Source organism: Alosa sapidissima, chromosome 4 (genome assembly GCF_018492685.1).
Source record: "Alosa sapidissima isolate fAloSap1 chromosome 4, fAloSap1.pri, whole genome shotgun sequence".
Taxonomy (NCBI): Eukaryota; Metazoa; Chordata; class Actinopteri; order Clupeiformes; family Clupeidae; genus Alosa; species Alosa sapidissima.
The window spans coordinates 25,936,231-25,954,234 of record NC_055960.1 but is presented as its reverse complement, the minus strand read 5'-3'; the positions used below and the strand labels follow the sequence as shown (position 1 = coordinate 25,954,234).

Genomic DNA, 18,004 nt, shown 5'->3' with positions numbered 1-18,004 from the left:
ACTCTATTAAATCAGTGAACTGAACTGAACCAAAAGGTCAAAACTAGAAAATGACTGAGAAAAAGGAGAGCATGTAGACCTGCTTAAATAAAGGCTTTTTTGCATCATACAGGAGAGCCTCAATTAGGTTTCTTTCTTTAATTTTTTTTAAATGAGATGTTCTCTTGTTATTTTTTCACAATAAATATTTTGAAATTGGTAACACTTCATACACTGGGAATGTGAGTGGAAACTGTAAAACTCTGTCATAGTACACCAACTGCACCAAAAACACACTCATCTATGTGCAACCAGACACAGAATCTCTTCTGCAATGACAAGGAATATCTCACACAAAACCAGTTCACCATAACATGTACAGGTTTTCTTTATTGCAGAAAATGAATTGTACTTTTGGAATTCCCCTTTGTGTCACTCATCTCTTTTCAGGAGGTTTATTGCACTTGGATGTCTTGTATTTAACTTGGGAATGCCCTTGTGGAGTGGCAGAGGAGCCAGTTAGGGCTGTAGGACCACGAAAGAGAGAAAGAGAGAGAGAGAGAGGGAGAGAGATCTGCAACCACAACACCTGTGGCACAGACCAGAGAATGAGAGAAAGAGGAAGATGGCCGCCTGCATCAGGTCAAAAGCATAGATGAAGAAGTAAGGAGAGGGGAGGGTGGGTATGAAATTCCACTTTTTCCATATCATGTTATAAGTTATCAAAATCAAAATCAGTAACAATACCCACAGTTTTTTTCTCTTTTTTTTGTCATTGTTTGCCTTTCTTAGAAAACAGAAGAACAGGATACATGGCAATGCTTTTTATATTTCAGCTGGGGAAAGAAAACCTTCCAGCTTTTAGAAGTTGAAGCCGATATTTTTTTTTTAAAACAGTTTTTTTCCCCTTGTTTGTTGTCTTCATCTTTCTTTTTTAAACATAATGGTTTCAATGTCACAATCCACACTGGTAAATGTAGCAGTTAAAAAAGCGCTGCTCATAGTCCTCTCAGATGACAAATGGGTCAGCTTTGCTCAGCAGTTTTGTCCACCAAACACTGTCTTTGAAAAGCCAACGTGTGCTGAGAAAGAGCAAGAGGGCAAGGCGTTGAAGAGAGGCAAGAGAGCCACATCAGTTCTTTAAGGGTCCTTTGATATCTGAAGATGAGGGAAGGCGCACAGAGGCATGGCTGTGAGGCAGATGTTTTGAGGGGGACTGCAGTGTCTGCGCCCAACTCTGCCACCCCCTACAGCCACCCTACAGCCACTCACTCCACCCCATCCTCCACCGGGATCGTGCCTGTTGGGAGTGAGGGGGTCGGGGGGCCTCATACGGTGGTGACCCTCATCACCACCTCCCTGTTGGTGGCAGAGCCCAGGCGGTGTTCTGTGGGCCTCAGCTGGCTCAGGATGTGCAGGATGGTGTAGCCGCAGTGGTGGTTGAGTATAGTCCTTACGCGCTGGCCAGTGCGCCCGGCGCGGTCGCTCAGGCCGGAGCTGTGGGGGCCGCCGCTGCCCCCCCGTGACCCTCGCCCCCCTGCCCCTTTGCCCCCCGAGCTCAACGGGTCACCAAGGTCCTTGGCCTTCTCGTAGTTCAAAACTTTCCACTGTTGGTTCACCGCCTGCCATCGCTTAAATATCCGGTACACCGATGAGCCCTCATGGATTATAAGGCCTACAGAGAGAGCGAGCGTAGGAAAGAAAGAGAGAGCAAAAGACAAGCTCAAGAGAGAGAGAGAGATTTGAAGGGAAGGATGGAGGACAGGGAGAGAGAGGGATGGAAGATGGAGAGAGAGAGAGAGAGAGAGAGAGAAAGAGAGACAAGAGGAATGGAGTAGAAGTAGAGAAAGTTGGAAGATATGTGTGACAAACATACAGAGGAAGACAGCAAGAAGTGTGGGGAGGGGTGAAGGGGAAAAGACAGCATCAAAGTGGATTGGAAGAGATGGCGGTTGCAGACATGATGGAGTGAAAGAGAAAGAGATTAGACAGAGATAAAGAGAAGAGGGAGGGATAGAGAAGAGGGAAGGGGGGATTGGGAGAGAGAACAGAGGGAGAGAGAGTGAGATGTTAAGAATTCAACCCCACCAAAATGCATTTGGGAATATAAAATGAGCAATCCCTCACATGAGCACAAAAGTAAATATTTAAAAGAGACGGCAAAAAAAAGGACTGTTGGATTGCCGCTTCGCATTTGCAGTGCAGACATATTGCACAGACAATGACCTCGCCACAAGCAACTAAATGAAAGAAAGAAAGAAAAAAAGACAAGCACAGACAAAGAAAATGAAAACACACTCAGATCAGCACATCAATTACTCATACTGCACAGAAGCTAGGCAATAAAGATCCAACCACAGCTGATGTCCAGAACTATGAATACTAAATGACATAATCAATAATACAAGCACAAAGCAAACACTTGAAAAATATCTTGCTATTTCTCAGAACAAGATATCACTGGCAAAACAAAACAGTAGATGCAAACACCAACTGCAGCGACCACCACCGTGGTCTTGCCAAATACTGCTGACTAACGAGAAAGTAGGACAAGCTGTATGCGACTGTGAGTCAGACATGCAAACCCACTCCTGTTTTGCCTTGTAAACTTCCCCAGAAACACCAGGGTTTGGCAAGTCACGCTGGCCTCAATCAATCAGTGATATATATATATATATAATCTTTTCATTTAATTATTCATTTTGGGGCGCGGATGCTTTCAAGTGTCAAGTGATTTATTGGGGTGACATTAGCCATGTCATCAGTGATATGACCATTTACATTGTCTCGGTGGGGACGCAGAAGTAGCTGTTTACGCATGCACAAAATAGCTGGGCCTCGGGATGTGAGAGTTCATTACCGCTCTACCATGCTGACACATTGCACTACTTATAGGCGCAGGCGAATTACATGATTGCAGAATATGTTCCACTTAATTTTTCCCACATCACCAGTTATGATCAGAAATGATATCACTGTAATGCTAAGGTGTGCACACCATTACGGAACTAAACAATTTTTTGTATTGGTTTAGAGTCACAGAATGCACCTTTGAGGTTGGTTAATATTGTTTGCAATGGATGAAACAGCTTTTTCTCCTCGAACATTACACCTGCAGTGCAGACATCTGTTTATTATAATGGCCATAAATTACTCTCTTTACCAACTACTTTATTTTAACATCTGTAAACATAATATACAGAGAAAACAATGTATTAAGAATATTCAGCACCCACTGTGTAGTAAATAAGGTGTATGGTACGACTGCAGCCCGCCTTGCATATAAATCTCCTTATCTGTGGAGGCACCCAGCGAGACCTCCTTATGAACAGTCGCTGTGCACACTGACACTGGCCTTTTGTTCTCCTGCTCCACAAACACACCTGATTCAGCTGGGCCTGGCACCCCTCAGAGACTATTGTGAAATCAGGTGTATGAGATTTGGGGCTTGGAAATATATCCTGCAGCATGGACATTCTCCATGGGCACCGGGAGAGACAGGTAGTTGTCTTCCCCCCTTTTGTAGTCTGTAAATCTGTCCGAGTAACTCTATGCTCAACTATGCACACAACATCTTAGAGTCAGAGCATAGATATGTTTTTTTTTCTGCTGTTTATGTTTTGATTTTTGGATTTTGAAAAGCCTTGAAGAATTATTAATTTATATTTCCTTTTTGTTGTCCCTTCAATGAGGTTGTTCAGAAATTACCAAGTTTGGTGAAGTTTGTTTCACCATTTTGCCAAATAATTCCTAATTATATGTTTGTTTGATTTGTAACTCACAGATGTCTTCTACTTTTTAAACGCAGCATTCACTACAACTAACTGATACATTGGGCACCTTACCTCACCCACCCATGCTGTTTTTCATTGGCCTGTGTAAATGCAGGCACATCACTCCTGAGTCGCACAGGGTCCACTCACCTATACAAACGATGTCCATGAATCCGTACATGCCGTAGCAGATCTGGAAGAGCAGGTCCTGCCGCTGCCACTTGGCCGAGGGGCTGAGCGAGGACCACACCAGCCAGGAGATGCTGGCAATGAGGAACAGCGAGCCAAGGATGATGGCGGCGATCTGGACCTTCTCGATCACTGTCAGGGAAATGGCCTGCCACTGGAGGGAGGAGAGAGGGGAGGAAGATGAGGGAGAGAGAGGTTTAAGACTCTTATATTAAACCATTAACATACATTCCCACATCAGTTACATCAGCATGATCCTCAAATCAAAACCTCACAAGTCATGAGCGCTTAGGTGTTTTAAGCCCCCAACGTTGTCTTCCAGGCAGCACTGCATGGAAGGCACTAGGGTTAGGCAAGGGTTAAAGTTAAGGTTAGGGTTAGGTGCCTTGAAGTCGACGGTTGCAGCGCTGCCTTGAAGTCCACGGTGGGGATTTAAAACGGCTTACATCCTCCTTCCATCTAATAAGGGGGGGGTTGTTTGAATGCTCATCAATGCTAAAACTTTTGGAGACTGCATTTCAGTCCCAAATTAGCTCCAAAATATTTCACATGCAAGTGATGAAAACAGCTGGAAGAGGTATGCCCCATATGGCCCCTGACAACACACATGCAGATGGCAGTTGAAAGCATTTTTAATGACTGGATTAGTTACAAAACTTATATTCCCCTTGATACCATGTCTGTCTGAATTAACAATATACTACAACAGTCTTGGACTGAGCAAGCAAAGCCTCACAAACACCATGATGTACAGCAAGCAAAGAACATTGTTTATTCAGGACAAGTTGTTGATGATGCACTGGACAATTTTCAATTTTAAGATAAAAAAAAAAAATGCTGCATTGCAGTCCATCTCTGCCCAATCAGTTTTGAAAGAGTGTCTCCTGGAAACATGGTGTTTTTGATTGTGTGAAATACAGCTATTTCAATTGTTTGGGTAATCTGGGCATTTGGGAGTGTGCTGCTCCCTCTCATTTACCCCTCCTTGCCCCCAATCACCCCCATACCAACACCAACACACACACACACATACACACACACACTCTCTCTCTCTCTCAATTTCCTTGCTTGTTCACCTCTTTGTATGCAATTTCCTTTGACAACTAAGTGTTGACAGAACATATTTTTTGTTTCCTCTCTATCTCTCTTTCTCTCTCTCTCTTTCTCTGTTGCACACACACACACACACACACACACACACACACACACACACACACACACACACACACACACACACACACACACACAGTGCACACACAGTTACCTGCAGGGGGTTTTTGGTGCTTATGGCCAGCACTTGGTATTTGAAGTAGCAGAGCTCACAGCTCCAGGACCCTCTCTCGCTGATCCAGCGGATGAGGCAGGGCTGGTGGGTGCAGCGCACTGAGCCGTCACAGCGGCATGGGCTCAAGAGCTCCCCCTGTGGGACAGAAAGGAGAATGACAGGTCATCAACATGAGACGATCATTCAGATGAGGAAGGGGTACCCTCAGTCCTTGTATACTTATGCTTCTTCTTGATGGTCCATCAGTTCCTGTGTTAAGTGTGTGTTAGATATAGACATTAGAATTAAAATTCTAAACAGGCGTTTTGATGTCTTCAAATATTTGAACTATTGCGGTAGTGGCGATGATAGTGGTTTGGTGGCTTTGAAAATGTTAAAGTGGAAAGTTGTGAGTTATATCCCAGGGGCTTTCACTGCTGTAACTTATGCCATGTTACATACTGTGGCATGCACTACTGTGCCCCTGAGCAAGGCACTTAACCCCAGGAGGCTCCAGGGGAGTTATCCCTGTTGGCCTTGCTCATGGTAAGCTCCTCCCTGTGCAGCGTGCGACTTGTGGCCAGTCACTCTGGATCAAAATGTGAATGCATATTTGAGTTATTTCAATATGCACATTAAATTAAAGGCCTTATTATTTTGTACCCATAAATAAACAACAAAGAACTCCATTCAAAGACTACATAACACTACATAACACAACACTGGTGGGCCTCATCACTAAGGGCGATGAGGCTCACTACAGAGAAGAAGTAGACCTGCTGGCCAAATGGTGCAAAGACAACAACCTCCAGCTGAATGTCAGCAAGACCAAGGAGATTGTTGTCAACTTTCAGAGAGGCCACAAACAACTGCCACCACTATCCATCGACGGAGATGCTGTGGAGAGAGTGAGCAGCACAAAATTCCTGGGGGTGCACATCAGCGACGACCTCTCCTGGACCACCAACACAGCATCACTGGCGAAGAAAGCCCAGCAGCGCCTCTACTTCTTGCGCAAATTGAAGAAGGCAAGTGCCACGCCTCCCGTCATGACCACATTCTACAGAGGGACCATCGAGAGCATCGTGTCCAGTTGCATCACAGTGTGGGGCGGAAGCTGCACAGATCAGAACAGGAAGACCCTCCAGCGCATTGTTAACACAGCTAAGAGGATCATTGGAGCACCACTCCCCTCCCTGCAGGACATTTACACCACCCGCCTCACCCGCAAAGCACTAATGATTGTCAAGGACACAACCCACCCTGCACACGAACTGTTCAGCCTGGAAAGAGGTACAGGAGCCTCCGCTCCCGCACCACCAGACTTGCAAGTAGCTTCATCCACCAAGCAATCAGGATGCTGAACACTCTACCCACTCTCCCATCACTGACACCCCCCCCACCCACCAGCCAGCCAGGAACCTAGGAACCTAGGATCCTGTCTACCCTAACCCCCCCTCCACCCTCCCCAACACCTCCCCAGGACCGCCCTGTGGAACTGCACTGTGACTGCGCAGCCTAACATGTTGCTGCTTCATATCAAGCCTGATATACTTGAAATGACTGCATATCAATGTAAATATACAGTACACACAAGCACAAGTTTAAACTTCATGTAAATGCTATCAATGTTATTTATCACTCTGCCACAATGCTGCTATGTAAATATACAACACAACTACCTCTATTTTTTTATATATATATTCTATATTTCTATATTCTAATATATGTTCTATATTTCAGTCTCGCACTTTAATGTCTGTATGTGGTATGTCTGTATATTTTTATTTTTTATTGTCTATGGCTATGTCTATGTCTAAAGTATGTCTATGTCTGTATTTAAAGTATGTCTATGTCTGCATGGGAAAGTAAGAAACGAAATTTGAATTCTTTGTATGACCAGTGCATGTAAAGAAATTGACAATAAAGCCGACTTGACTTGATTTGACTTGACTTGATATGTATGTGCAAATATGGTTTGACATTCTCCTTAAGCTCCAATGATCCTCTGTCAGAATTGGAACCAAACAGATAGATTATAGCATTTTAGTCCATTTCAGACCATTTTAATCCCATTGCAAGTCTTGCAGCATCTGTGTTGATTGTGAGAAAAAATACATTAGACTTGAACTTAAGCCATAACTTAGACAACACATACGGTACATATTTTGTTTCTTATAGAGCGGTTTCAGAGCAAAAGTCAATGCAGTGCCATTGCATAAGATCATAACACAACAGAGAGATGTTTTTTAACCATGCTGCCACCTCTGACTTTCATACATGCCGCAGGTTGATGACCACCATAAGTTAACACATCGGCCCACTGAAAATAGTGATGATGACACAACAGCAAGGTTCTGGCATCCCTGGAAGTACAGACACTGATAAACATCTATCTAACTATAGAATATTATAACTGAACACACGTTTAACAGTAAAACACTGTGACTAATATGTCTACCTGTAGAGTAACTGTAAAGATATAGTATGGTTGTATTGTTGTTCATGCACATTCCCATTGTAGTCCGGTGGACAGCCCATAGAGCCCCATTGTGGACCCGGAAATGTTGAGTACACCAAAGTTTTATGATGGAAATATATAGTATGGGTTCTCAGCATGCAGAAACTGCCGGATGCTAATTTGCATATGTTGGGCAATTTGTGTAATTGAGCTAATTAGCATAAATTAGCATAATCGCATACTCTCATTAAGATGATTTTGCTGAGTTTTTTGGTCCAATTTAGACAGATTTTTGGAGGATAGGGCTGTAGCGATATACAGTAGGGCAGTAACGATACACCAACCTAACAATTCGATTCGTATCACAATTTTTGACCGTTGACCCACGGTTTGATACGAACCTCGATTTTTTTGGAGGGGTCGGGCTAGACATTTCAATAGCCTACCTTAGAACACCAGAGGATTACAATATAATATATCTGTATTATTTTATATCCTGATATTAAAAGAGAGAATACTAAATGTCTGATATTTATGACAGCACACTTTATGCAGATTAGCCTATAGCTTAGGCCTACTACTTCTATTACAACTCTACCACATTCAGCTGTCTGGTTGAAGCCTGGAAATATTGTACACAAAGAAGCATAGTTGGCTAGCTTGTCATAGTTTACTGATTGGACTGTTAAGTTTCCTCATGTGTGTTTAAGGTAATACTCTTCTGGTAGGGACAAGCCCTTTTGGGAAACATTGGTATTGAGATGATCACTCAACTTGAATGCAAGAGCTTTAACAAATATGTGCAGCATGCTAATGATGCTAAGCAGATTTAATAGTGTAATGATTGATGAGATCAAAAGCTTTATTAAAGGTCGGGAGCAGGGACATCGGCACAGAACATAGCACACGCCAGGGAAGTCAAGAACACTCGCACCTTACACACATAGGGTTGGACGCAGCCGCACCATACAGGCACAAGCACACATGATAACAACCCCAAAGTTCTCCCAGAATCCCCAGCTCGAAACATTGTGGGAATCTCAAGCACAGTCCAGCACGCTGACGTTACACAGCTCCCCCAACAAGCCATTGCCGTCCTCGGCACATTCAGTCCAGCAAAGTCTCTGGCACTGCCACACAGCAGGTGGGGTGCACACACCGCAAGAGCCCAACTCACCCAGGGGAACCACAACCACCAGCAGCGCAATGCGGGTAGTGTTGGCAGTCACCTGGCCTGTCGCCGCTCGTCCCCAGCTCCCTTCAGAGAACGCCCTCAGGTCGCACTTTCGCAGTGTGCACCACCACAACGTTCCTCCAACACCTGGCGGGGCCTAGCCTCCACTGCCACAGACTCCCCACCACTGAACACCATAACTGGCACCGCACCTCCAACGCTCTGCTCCGTCGTCTCGCCAGTCGAGGCAGCAGACTCCAGCTCCATCGTAGCCGGACCACGCTACGCAATCGGGCTACAGCTACCGACGTTGGCGTCCCTCCTCTGCTGCCTCGTCGCATAGCGGTCCTCCGCTGCTCCCGGCCGCTCCACTCCGCCACGGTTGCGCCAAGGCCTAGACCTTCTCTCTGGCTCGTGCCATCGGATTTCACACAACAAACGTTTTTTCCCCTTATTTTTCTAAAGAGCGCCGGCGAACAGGCCAACAAGAACAGGCACCCGCACAGCATGGTGCCTCCCACATGCACCCAAAGGCTTAGAGTTCCGTTTTTCAGAGGGCCCTTCCGCCGGAGCTGCCCAACCGTTGTGCCTCAAACGGCTCCGCCAACCGTCCATCCTCAAGGCACCACCTCCTTGCCGCTCCACCTCTGCTCTGCTCCGCAGAAAGGGCCACCGCCAACTCCGACCTAAAGCTGCCTGGCGGGGCCAGGGGCTCAAGGTCTTCTCACGGTGAAGTCAGCGCCCAGGTCGGCTTCACCATCTCATCTTCCAAGGCCGCTCTCGTGTGAAGCCCTTCTCGTGTGAAGCCCTTCTCCGCCGTGTCCACTACATTGAGATCCTCTTCAGGCTAGCACTCCTCCCGTATCCAGGCCCAGGCGACGGCTGGTCTCCTCCCGTGGCTTCTACTGAAGGCCTCTGTAAGCTTCTTAGTACCCCTTACAAGGGCTCTTTTCAGATCCTTTTGCTTGGGCATCCACCTAGCGGTGAGCATGGACGGATTATGAACTTTCGGGCCCCTGGTCCCAGATGTATTAAGGGCCCCCCACTAATTGTCGCATGTGGAAGGGGGGTTTGAGGGTCCTTCCTCAGAAATGTTTTAATTTGTTTGATGTGATTTCCTGTATACTGGTGCATTTTGGGGATGGACTAAATTCAATCAGATTCATACACCATACATCCTGATGTGTTGATATTGAGGCAATGATTTAATGCAAAGGCTTGGGCTTCAGGGCCCCCTGACCCTGGGCCCGTTAGGCCCGTGCAGTAATCCATCCCTGGCGGTGAGGCCTCCCACTCCCGGCTCCTCCAGCACTGAAGACACTGTCTCCTACAGAACGCAACTTACTCCTCCATGGAAAACGTGCCCATCTACAGGTGCTGCTTTGGAAAGCAGCAGACCGCCCTGATCCACCGGCTGTGGATATCACCGCGTTTGGATGGAGTAAGAAGACGGGTATGAAGAAAGGAGAGGAACTCGCCCACCCTCGATTCAAGTCCTGTTGCTCCTGCTGATTTGTTAGATGTTATCAGCAGTAACTGCAAAGCTGGGTTAAAACTGTGTATACATGTATCTGGAAAGTGCAGCTGTGCAGCCGCAGGCCTGGCCTGTACTAATTATTGTTTCTGCAAAGGCAGTGATGTTACATGTTGCAATATATATACACAGCTAAAAGAGCAGAAGGACAGGGATGAAGAGTCTGGAGATGATGGCGACAGGACAATGGATGAGGACAGGAGGAGTAGCTTAATGCTTAAAAATCAGCTTAATGAGAGTAAGAACGTGACCAAACCATGTTTAAATAGTGATTTCGAGTCTTGAAAATGTCAGGTATGGACTCAGCATCTCCAGTAACCCCTAAAAACATACTAACATTGTCCATTTTGGCCAAGCAGCTCCTATAATATGATCAATATAGGCAATTGTGCTAATTTATGCTAATTAGCTTAATTACACAAATTGTCCAACATATGCAAATTAGCATCCGGCAGTTTCTGCATGCTGGGGACCCATACTATATATTTCTATCATAACTTTAGTGTACTCAACATTTCCGGGTTCACCTTTCTGTCAACTAGACTATTGGGCTACAACTATTCTGGAGAAATTTTCATGATCATCCAATCACAACATATGGAACCAGATATGTGGTTGCCCAGCAACATTGCCCAAAAAGTTGCCACGTGTATCATTACCTTTACTGTGGAAGACTGTAAAACTCTTCAAATAAAAGTGTCTTCTAAATCACAAAATGCTGTAATGATTACACAGTAAAATCAATGCTTTGCATCACACAGTTGAAAATGGACAATATGAGACAATTTCCGACTACAACATAATTCTAAAAGGCTGATGCCTGCCATTGTAATTTGTTGATGCTTTTCTACAACAAAGCAACAAACAAGTGAGTCAGATAACAAAACAGAAGATTAAGAGGAAGCTAAAAATCAGTGCCACTGCGGGAACCAAACACCTTAAAACCTTGCCTCAGAGAGCAACAGGCATAAATGCAGGAAGCAGGGAAAGTATTAGCAGAGTCACACATCGACCCCCGTTTATCTTTACATGCAGTCGCTGAGCTCCATGCAATAACACTAAACTGGGATGAGTGAGTCACAGGAAGTGCACAGTCCAGAGGAAGTGATGGTGATGGCAATGAGCCCAAAGGAAGCCTTTCATACAGTTGGCTAGGCTCGGAGAGCACTCAGGCCTCACTACTGATCTCCGCAAACAGCTTCTCTTAATGGAGCCCCAGACCGCACTCAGATGTGTGACTGACTCCAGATATCGGGGACCAATAAAAATTATACATGAACCTGTGGGTGGAGACAGAGAAAGAAAGAGGGGGCACATCCGTTTCCATGGGAACAGGAGACGTACTGACAAGGAGATGAGTCTTCAATCAATCACACATGGATGTCACTTACAACTGACTTGTCAGTCAATACCCTCTCTGATAACCCTCACACACCTTTAAGCCCTGCATCCCGCATACGCTATACCTTTCTGTAGCCATTCACATTGTCGGCATAGGGAGAAAATGCCATTATAGGGCAATGGAGTTTGGCTTCTCGCTCCAATCAACTCAGTCAGCGAAAACTGAGGAGGCCAGACAATGGCGGCCTCTGGCACTGGGCTGGGATGAGTCTATAAACATGACAACAGCAGAAGAAAGCCTGCTCCACGTTTCATCCCCACGCTATCGCCTGAGCCATAACTCACTGCCAGAGGGGGGTGCGGGTCAGGGTCACTGGTACAGGTCGGCCATCTTGGCTTTCATTACATTCCATTACGACCTGTCACTCGGGCTGTGTCTTGGTGGCCTTATTTATTTGGTGGGGGTTAAGGATGGGCAGGGAAGCATTTCGGGTGGCAGGGGGTAATAAGGGGACATAAATTTGGGGGAGAGGCGGTCAAGTCCATTTTCATGAAGCGCCAGATGAATGGACAAGTGAAAGTGTGAGGTAAATAAGACGTACCGACACCTCACACGACAAAAGCCACCCTCAACAGTAAACGTGTCGTGACGTCGATGTGCAGTTGATGTTCCTTTCAAAGCCATACACTGAAGTGTCAAAAAAAGAAAACTAAATGCTGTCTGTGTTGACTGAGCACATAAATGAGATAAAACAAAAAGTATAAGGAAACTTTTAAAAAAGCCATAAAGGCTCAATGCATTAGTGTCCTCAAATAGAAGTCAGTGGCAGGAAAACACATCAGCTGTATTATACCCCGGCAGTATAGTGAATTACAGCGTATCACCACTGATTAAATGGCTCTGGCACAGAGTGCTTCAAATTGCGTTCAGACAGCACCGAAATGCAGAGAAAATGTACTGTGGGCCAGGAACAACAGAACTGATGGATCGTAAAGATAGAACAGAAAGGTGAGGGAGGGAAGGGCAGAGAAAGAGAGGGAGAGAGAAAGAGAGAAAGAGATAAGCAGAGGATAGAGAAGAGAGAAAGACCGGATGAAGTAAGAAAGAGTGTGAAAGCCCTGTGTGTTTTTGAAAGTGTCCTCATTACTGATGTAGAATGACAAACATTCCACACATTTTCACAGGCAGTTTTCAGCTTTTTTAATGACTGCAAAGTAAATCTGTCTTTTCCCTTTTATTTCTCTCTCACTCAGTGGTTCTCTCCCAACATAAGTGTGTGCGTGTGTGTGTGTGTGTGTGTGTGTGTGTGTGTGTGTGTGTGACTGTGCCTGTATACATACGTTAATTCTCGTTAGCCGAAGGGCTGCTATGGAAGACAAGTGGGGAAAGGGTGTGGAGGATGAGAGAGAGAAAGAGAGAGAGAGAGATAAGAGGAGAGGAGGAGGAGAAAAAAGACGAGGGGCGGAGGTACCGGTGAGTCAGCGCACACATTTTGCCTCTTTGCCAACGTGGCAGTGCAGTACCCGAGTCATTTACAGAGCAGTGCTGCACTACACTAACTAACACAACCACAACACACAACACACACACACACATACACACACAATACACACACACACACACACACACACACACACACACACACACACACACACAACCACAACCACAACCACAACACACAACACACACACACATACACATGCACATGCACATGCAAACACAACACAAACACACACACACACACACACACGCACACGCACACGCACACGCACAACACAACACAACACAACACAACACAACACAACACAACACAACACAACACAACACAACACACACACACACAACCACAACACACACACACATCACATACACATATTATCACAAACGCACCCGAGTCATTTACATTTACAACACAACACACACACATCACATACACATATGCCACAAACACATCTGTACTGTCAAAAGCCCTAACACAACACATACACACATACAAATGTACAACACAACACACACACACACACACACAAACACAACTGTACTGTCAAATGCCCTAACTAACACAACACATATACATAGAAAGGCACAACACAATACACACAAATTCATATCACATTTTGCAGACTGTCAAATGCCCATGCATTGTCTTCTACGTAAACACAGGCGCACATGCAGAAACTCACTCGCACCCACACACATACCTACATGCGCACAGACACAACTAAACCTGCATTTCCACTCAGACAACATGCCAGAAAATCCATGTTGATTATTTTCTGAACTCCACAAAAAAAATTCTCTTTCGCACAGTATGTTGTGATGGACCTGTAACACCAATTCACCTGCAAATTGTATGTTTCATTTGTGGCAAGTTGGGAAAAGATCCCATTATGTGCTTGTGTAAACAGCATTCAGATAGAACTTTGGGTATAAATCCAATGTATACTGTCCATGACAAAAAAAGGGGCGAACCTAGCAAATCAGTGACTGACTGTGAACTATAGAATTGTTAAAGAATCAGAATCAATAGATTAGAATAGGTATTTTAGTTTCATTTTTACTGCATGCAAAATGTTGGGGTCAAGGGTTACTTTTACAGGTGACAAACACAAAGGGTTAATCCCATTTCCTGCGTACATTTCACTCTTTGTTCACCTCTCTTCCTCTCCCCTCGTCACTCTTCCCCCTCTCTCTCTCTCTCTCTCTTTGTCTTTTTCTCTCTCACTCCCCTCCCCCTCTCCTTCCCTCCATCTGCTGTTATCACGTTGACAATCTTCCTACCTCCTTAGTGGACAAACACCCCAAATTTATTACAGTGTGGTACACACACACACACACACACACACACACACACACACACACACACACACACGCACACACAAACACACAAACACACACACACACACACACACACACACAATGGTTCACAAGCTGATAAACATACACTGAACACACCTGCTGTGTACATGTCTAGTCGGCTCCCAGACAATTGGTCTGAGACTCCCAGACATACATGCGCGCGCGCACACACACACACACACACACACACACACACACACACACACACACACACACACTCACACACACACTCCTACTCACACACACACACACACTCACACACATAAAATTATAAAAAATATTCCCACAGTAATATAAACATATTTCCCAGCACAGTCTACATAGCAGCAGACAAAGCCATCAGTGTCTATTTTCAGGAGTAATTTGCAGCTCCTTAGACCAGACAGCATCATTAGGGAAGGTGCCAGCATGTGTAGATCAACAAAGGAGGAGAAGGAGGCATTGACATGTGTCTCTGAACCAGGCAGCTGAATGGATTGTCTCTATGATTATGGAAAAATGATTATAGGGATGGATTTGGCAATGCTCTGTGAATTCCTATATAGGTTCTTATGTGAAAGGAAATTATGCTGTTGTATGTTACAGATCGTATAGCATAGGAATACAGCCTACTACAATACACGAAAGTGGCATCTCTGCAATTTGGCGTTCTGATTGGGCATTGGTTAGACATCACTCAAAACATTATTTGTGGGATTGTATGGCATAATGTTATATGAGGCAGGTTTACAGCAGTACATTGGTTTAGGGATTATGCTATTCAAAGATAATCTATGATGATTCTCAAAAAGGTGCACAGAAAAAATGAATTACAGTGTCTTTGTGGAAAATAATATAAACAAAATTACCACTACATCAAAGATGCTCTTAACCCAGTGTAAAACCACCTATCTGTTGGGGTTTGTTGAACATTACAGACAAAAATTGGCACAGGGAAATACAAATCTGTGCTGTTGATGACGGTTCAGCTGGCAACAACTGAAGGACAGGAATGGCCACAAAAGCACAGACTACTCTAGTAGATGGGCTAGGGTAAGCTCATCGTCTCCTAGGGCGCAGTTTCCATTCGGAATCAAATCCCAGCACAAATTGTGAGACACAGTACAATTTTAGCGAGCCAGTGGTTCTTTTTTGTGCAGGATAAAAGCACTATGAAAACATGTTGTTAGTGAGTCAGTCCGTCAATTCTCCACCTAATCAGTAAGAGGCAAGCACACATGACTCAAGGGCACAGAATGTGTCATTTCAAAGAGCGATACCATTCATGAATCAATTCTGCCCTAATCACCCAGAGATACGGCTGCACACATAAAGACCACTGTAGAATGAATCCATGTACTAGGGAGAAAATTGAATGTTTGTGGGGGAAACTTTGGCAGCGTCTGTGAGCCTCACAAATCTCATGAATTCTTAGCACCATATGAGCTGTGATTGTGATGATTTCATTAGGAAGAAAACGTGTCATGTATGCTATACTGTGATATGCAGTATGTTCTAATTCTGTTTATCTAAACCAAAGTTGTGGCCCACAGCCTCGTATTCATCCATATAGAAGATACCATTTAATAGTGTATAAACCATTCATGATTGGTTCTCATTTAGGAAGTGAATAATTTGTGGTGTTTGTCTATGGCTTTGTATGCATAAGTAGGAGTATGCATGGCCTTTGTAACAACAGTGAATCAACACTCCTTTAACGCAATCCTATCAAAACATGTAACCATGCTCCAATGCTCCAATGTAGCCTGAGATGATACTCTTCTGCAAGCCCCTGATATATGGTAGACTTATAATAACTTATAACTTTCCAAACAAAAAAGACTGGGCTTTATATGAAGGTTCACTTAACTAGGTGATGCATTAACCAACATAAATAAACCACAATCTTCAGTATTAAGGCACAAATAATGTTAAACGTGTAACTTTCTGAATCATTTATGTTACATAAGAATATTATTCTTCATATCCATGCCCCGAGTGTCATCATTCAGTTCATTAGCAAACATACACAGACCATTAACTTGAGCATTAACAAAAATTAAACAACATTACGTGCTATGCCCTATGCTGTGCTTTATTAACGTTAACTGATGAATTTAATCAATATTGAGGATTGTGACCTTAATGTTAAATATAATGCACTCCATAACTACTGGCATTATAAATCTGAAACCTAAACCTGTCGACTTTGCTGTTACTGTGCCAGATGCTGGTGACCCATAAGTGGTGCACTCGTGTTTCATTCAACCTGCAGTTAAAGCCACAGCCGTATGGAGATGTTCTGAACGGTGTGTGATGATAGGGGTGGTGGTGGTGATGGTGGTGGTGGGTGGGAACTAGTGGGGTTGGACCTGTCCAGAAGTGAATGAATTCTTACAAGAGTGAGTGGGCCATTGTAAGCCACTAATGATGCTTGCACCAGTGATGCTGCCAAGAGGGCAGGCAAGCAGAGGCCTCTTGGAAAGTAGCGCTTGATTGTGTCATACTTTAAAATATGTACATAGAGAGAAGGGAGGGGGAAAGAGAGAAGGAGGACATGAGACAAGGCCTTCACACGGTATATGTTGTTTTAGAGCCATGTATGCCATTTTAAGATGTACTAGATGAATATGGTAGGAAGAGGGAGTGAGAAAAGAGAGAAAGAAAGAGAGAGAGAGAGAGAGAGAGAGAGAGAGAGGAGAGAGGAGAGAGGAGATGGGCTGGTGGAGGTATTTCCATATGCAGAGTGACACTGACACCTGCTAACGGCACCCTACCCTGTAGCTCCAGTACATGGTGTCACACACACACACACACACACACACACACACACACACACACACACACACACACACACTTGCCTCAGTGTGGACGGATGGAAGGGGCTGGGTATGGCTAATTAGTCTGAATATTTCATGGCGCCTGATGTGCTAGCTAATTGTGTTTGTGAAGGTAAATGGCAAATGGCAGGGACACTAGGCTGTCACCTGTGGAGGCACTTAACCCCACGGACACGTGCTGCACCTCAGCACACTCGGGATGACAGAGAAAGATGAAGGGGAAAAGCATTACGAGATGCTCACAAGAGAAATCATCATCCTATCAAATGACTGCCTGCGGTGAGGTATTTGAAGTGGAAAAGCGTAGTGGGGGAAAAACATGGCAATTGAGTTCTTCATGCACACATACACACATTGAAATACAAAATCATCTTGGTTCTCTGCTGAAGGTTCTTCTTTTTTGCTTTTGAGCTCGCCAGTCGAGTGAGGGGATATGCTATGGCTGTGTCTCTGTCAGGTAAAGCATATGATCCCCAACAATAGTAGAGGCAGACATCCATTGATGGAGAGTGTGATGGATTATGCTACCAGTACAGAGCTGAAACATGTTTGTGTTACAATGCACTCACTCACTCTCACACACACACACACACACACACACACACACACA

General features: G+C 44.6%; 1 protein-coding gene across 1 annotated transcript in view; it reads right to left on the bottom strand.

Moving 5' to 3' along the window:
- Positions 1 to 333: 333 nt before the first annotated feature.
- Positions 334 to 18,004, bottom strand: part of LOC121707815 (E3 ubiquitin-protein ligase MARCHF9-like) — a 24,535-nt gene continuing 6,864 nt past the window's right edge. The window contains exons 2-4 of the mRNA XM_042090641.1: positions 5,206 to 5,361; positions 3,903 to 4,095; positions 334 to 1,654 (exon numbers count right to left, since the gene is read on the bottom strand). Coding sequence (XP_041946575.1) covers positions 1,308 to 1,654; positions 3,903 to 4,095; positions 5,206 to 5,361 — 696 coding nt within the window. The 3' untranslated portion in view covers positions 334 to 1,307. The remainder of the gene's footprint in view (positions 1,655 to 3,902; positions 4,096 to 5,205; positions 5,362 to 18,004) is intronic.